General features: G+C 50.5%; 1 protein-coding gene across 1 annotated transcript in view; it reads right to left on the bottom strand.

Annotated features, from left to right (window-relative positions):
- Positions 1-1590: 1590 nt before the first annotated feature.
- LOC111157095 (dehydrogenase/reductase X-linked) overlaps positions 1591-5175 on the bottom strand; it is a 149699-nt gene continuing 146114 nt past the window's right edge. Inside the window, exon 7 of the mRNA XM_022518331.1 lies at positions 1591-2047. Within this exon, the coding sequence (XP_022374039.1) occupies positions 1844-2047 (204 nt within the window). The 3' untranslated portion in view covers positions 1591-1843. The remainder of the gene's footprint in view (positions 2048-5175) is intronic.

The following is a 5175-nucleotide window of genomic DNA, read 5'->3' as shown; positions in this document are numbered from 1 at the left end:
GTGAATCCTGAAGTCAAGGATGGTGCCAGTAAACTTCAGGAGATAGAACCACAGGAATCTGCATAAGTTTCCTGTAACACATTCCTATCAACCTGTTGGTGGCTTAAAAACCACAGGAATTCATCCTCCCACAACTCTGAAGACCAGAAGTCTGAGATCCAGGCGGGGCAGGGCTGCTGAGATCCTGGTGGGGCAGGGCTGCTGAGATCCTGGTGGGGCAGAGCTGTGCTCCCTCCAGAGGCCCCAGAGAAAGGTCTTCTTGCCTCTTCTGGGGGCTCTAGGTGTCCTTGGGTTTGTGGCCACGTCCTTCCTGTCTCTGTCTCCATGGTCACATGACCTCTTCCTATTTTGTAATCAAATCTCTCTCTACTATCTCTGATAGGAAATTTGTGATTACACTGATTATACCTAGATAAGCCAGGATGATCTCCTTATCCTAAAATCTTGATTCCATCGTAAAGATGATCTCTTCAAGTAGAATCACATTTGTAGGTTCTGGGGGGTGAGCGCATGGAGGTATCTTTTGGAGGGGATCATAATTCCACCCCTAGAGAGACCAGCTGGATACAACCCCAAAGACCCTCCATCTCTGTCCGACGGTCAGTGCATGGATCACTGTTCATGCTCCTGGTAGACAAGCTGCCTGTGCCTACAGATAAGGGAGGAACCAGAAGAAGATGTCCAGCTTAGGTGGGGTCTGATGAGCTGTGATCAACACCCACGACTGGGCATCAGATATGCTTGTGGCTACTTCAGTATCATGGTTTAAGCATAAACCAGGCCCTGCAGAGGCCTCTAGGAAGGATGTCAAGAGAAGTGTAAATGGACATTCTGAATAAGAAACAACCCAGGAGAGGTTCACGGGTGGCAATGTGATGGCGAGTGAGGGTGAAACCAAGGCCCCTTCCTTTACCTGTTGCCCAAAACAAATAGTGAGCAAAGTCATGAATGCCCTTCCCTGTCCCACAAGATGTTGCACTGAGTGATTATAGACTCCTCCCCTCATTCCTGTCCTGTAGAACCCACGGGGATTGCCATCTAGACCCTTCCCTCCTCCTTGTCCTACAGAACCCCATGGGGAGTGCCACCTAGAACCCTGTCTTGTGTCTGTCCTACAGAACTCCATGGGGAGTGCTGTCCAGACCCCTCTCCTCATCCCTGCCCTATAGAAACCAATGGTGAGTGCTGATCAGACCCCCCTCCTCATTCCCATCCTACAGAGCCCCATGGTGAGGGCCATCCAGATCCCCCTCATCCTGCCCTAGAGAACCATATAGGTTCTATACATGACTCATGGGTTTGAGATCATGAGAGTAGCTCTGAGGGCTTCAGGTGGTACCTGGGACCAGGTTACTCTCAAAGCATGGAGTAGAATATGGGTTGTTACCTGAGTCTTAACCCGACAGACTGGGGAAGGCTCATGTCTCTGTTTCACAGAGAATGGATGGGTGAGTGGAAGAACAAAGGACAGAGGGGACCCCAAGCCCTCTACAGCCTAGTGGTTCTGTTCCCTTGAAAGTGCCTACCTGACCGGATGTGTCTCCCAAATCTGGTCCCTGCCCTGCGCGAAACAAGGAAGACTGCACAGTGGGATTAGGCTGCATTTAATTGTTTATGGCACTTGTTGAAATTTGGCACATGATTTATGGCTTGGGACCACCTCCTTGGGAATGACATTCAATGTTCCTTTTGGTCCTTGACTTCCTGCCAAGGCAGGAGTGCAGACAGGAGACCTCCGGGGACATAGTCCTGAAGGCAGGCAGCTATGAACAATGCAGACACGGGGATCTGTCACAGACCTGTGTTTGCTGGACTAAAGGCAAGGTCTTCCCCGACATGGCAGCTACCCCGAGAAGGTGTCCTGGGTCACGTCAGTGATGCCGGTCATCTGGCAACTCCTGGCCCACAGTTCTCTTTGAAGATCTAGGTCATATGTGACCGCGAGAGACTTGGTCTCTTTCTCATTGTAAAGGTAGCGGCCGCCTATTCCTTCCAGGTCTGGGGTGACTGCCGCGTAGATGGATGTCCAGGCTCCTTCATCTGGGGTCTGTGGGGAGAAGGAAGGAGGCCAGGACATGTTAGCCTTCAGGGCAGAGTGTATGGGATTCTCAGGACCCCCACAGATGCTGTTGAGTAAGACCCAGCACGCTCATCGCCTGGGTGGGGACACTCAAGCGGAAAGCCACGTGTACAACCTAGCCAAGCTGATGGATTAATCCATTTCCACAGGCAAAAATGTGTATTAAAATCCGTGATGTGGACAGTCCAGTTTTGCAGATCCTGGTGAACCAAGAATGCATATGCACTGGTCAAAGCAGATGAACGCTGAGCAACACTAGGAGGCAAGTGGGTAAAACGTGACCACCTTGGAGAAAGGCTCTTTTGGTGAGCTTCCCACGGGGACGGAAGCATTCCTGGGCTATGGTCACTGCTCATGGGGAAAGCAAAGTCCAAGTAGAAGCTTAAAATGCAGAGGACACATGAGGTTTGGAGATCTGGGTCTGGCGTAAGGCGGCAACGTGGGAACACAACACACCCTGCATTCTGGGGTGGGAGTCGGCGTGGTCAAGGGTTGGTGTGGTCAGTGGGTGCCAGTGAGCCAGGAGGAGCTCAAGAGATTGGAAATGGCGGGAACCAAAGCACCTCCATCTGCGGCTACTATTCCAGATCTGGAAGCCAACAGAGTCTCCCCCTTGCTTCTTACCATCTAGATAAAGACTTTTAAAGGAGCTTGTCTTGTTTAATCAATTTGTGGAAATTGGCTCAATCCTCCAGAGATTCTTACCAGACTGTGTAAGTCTATACAGTTAACCCCTGACCAACCCAGGTTTGAACTGCATGGATATTTTCGATAAATGTACCACAGTCCCGTAAACGCGTCTTCTCTTCCTTAGGATTTTCTTAACCACGTTTTCTTTCCCTCGCTTCCTCTACTGCGAGAGTCCGGTGTATAACTCATGCAATGTACAAAATACGGGTGAATCTGCAGTTTAGGGCATCGCTAAGGCTTCTGGGCCATCGTAGGCTATTAGCAGAGAAGCTTCGGGAAGTCAGAAGGGATACCTGGATTTTTAGCTGCATGGAGCCATGCACGCATGAGCTTATGCGTAGACACATGCACTGACGTGCCCACACCTACGTTTACACCTAGACGTCCTCACAGTCCCCCACGCTGGCCCTGAGCACCCAGCTCTGCTGACATCCAAGGGGGCCGAAAAAAGGAGCTATTTCATGGCTATAATGTGTCTCGTAGAGAATTAATCACATCCACTTACCCAACTATCATAGGCTTAAATACATGATAGATGCTGGGCTTGGAAAAGCAACCGCGGATCGTTTGTAGAACATTTTCAAAGCCTTGGGCTTATAATGAAGACGGAAATGAGATTTCATTTGTATTCTTTAATTCCTAAATGTTTTGACAGCTCACGAAATAGATGGTTTTATTCATTTATTTCTCATTACGTTGCATATCACATCCTAATCATTACCCATCAGAGCAATTATTGGTCCTGCCTGTGTAAAAGGGAGCAGGTCATGATAAATGTTGAGATGCACGTGTGTGTATAAACACTCACACGGACACACGGTCACGTCCACGTGCATGCACACGTGCTCACACTCACCCACATGCACGCACACAGTCACACATTTGCACACACACAACTTTGACCTTTGCGGATTTATCTGCGTTGTCTGGAGTGGGAGGAGACACACAAGTTTCTCAGGACCCGGGTTTAAATTTCGATGTCACTGCCTGTGAACTGCGAGATCATTGCTGTATCATCCTCCCTCCTAAGAGTATTTCCTCTAGTGGAAAACGACAATTACAGAAAAAGTTTTCCCACAAAATTGTCAGGGAGAAATGCAGGACATCGTACGAGTGAAAAGCTCTGGCCAGTAGAAACCCAACTGCAAATGATCAACAGTAACCATGACCGGGGTGACCATACTATGTGCTGGACACTGTACCAAGCACTAACACCCATTTTACAGATGGGGACCCAAGGCTCAGAGAAGACTAATCTTTCCCCCACGGCACACAGTTGGCGGGGGGAGGAGCTAGGGTTCGAACCCAGGGACACCAGCTCCCCAGTCAACATCCTCACCCATAGCAGGTGCTGACTTCTCCAAGAAATGAGCCCAGAGGTTGGGAAATGCAGGCGGGAGAGTGGATTTGGGGAGACTTCTGAGTCCCGGTGAGCTCTTACAACAGGACATGTCTCATGCAGGGAGAGAGCCACCAGAGCTGGTCCTGCAGAGGGGAGAACGTCCACGGGGCACAGCTCCTGCCTCTGTCTGGGCAGCAGACGTCTGCTGAACTGGAAGGCTGAACATCAACCAGAATGCCTGAAATGGGCTGGACCATGTCTCCGCAAATGCATATGTTGAAGTCCTCACCCCCAGGACCTCAGAATGGGGCTTTATTTGGAAGTGGGGGTCTTTAAAGAGGGGATTAAGGTCAAATGAGGTTGTTAGTGGGGACCCTGATCCAAAAGGGTTTGGGTCCTTATAAGAAGAGATGAGGACACAGACACGCACAGAGGGACGACCATGCGGGGACCCAGGGAGGACACAAGGTCTACACGCCAAGGAGAGAAGCCTCAGGAGGAACCAGTTTTGGCCCTGTCTGGATCTCAGACACCCAGCCTCCGGGTCTGAAAGACAATGAATGTCTGTGGTTGAAGCCACCCCATCTGTGGTACATTGTCTCGACAGCCCGGGAAGACTAATTCAATGTCCAAATGATTTCTCCTCTCCAATTGGGAACGTTAGCCTGTGGAGGGCGGCAGTGACAGGTGGCTCTGGCAGCTGTGTGCCCATCCCAGGAACGAGCTGTGTGTGCACACCTTTCCCAGGGAACAGGTGCTTATGACTCTACTCGTCTCCTGCACTCAGAGTCATGGGAGGGACATGCTCAGATTCTTCAAGATAGACCTAAGACCGCAAAGACCCCAACAGGCAGGAGATGCTTCTCCAGCGAATACATATGTCTTGTGATGGCCTGAATGTACGTGTCCTGCCCTCCCCCAGTTCATATGTGGAAGCCCTATTCCTCAATGGGAAGGTATCAGCACGTGGAGCCATTGGGAGGTGATTAGGGTTACATGAGGTCTTGAGGGTGGGAGCCCTGACAATGGGACTGGTGTCCTTATAGGAAGAGTTGGAGACCCC

Source organism: Enhydra lutris, unplaced genomic scaffold (genome assembly GCF_002288905.1).
Source record: "Enhydra lutris kenyoni isolate GAN:26980312 unplaced genomic scaffold, ASM228890v2 scaffoldscaffold52, whole genome shotgun sequence".
NCBI lineage: Eukaryota > Metazoa > Chordata > Mammalia > Carnivora > Mustelidae > Enhydra > Enhydra lutris.
This window is presented reverse-complemented; position numbering and strand designations above follow the sequence as displayed.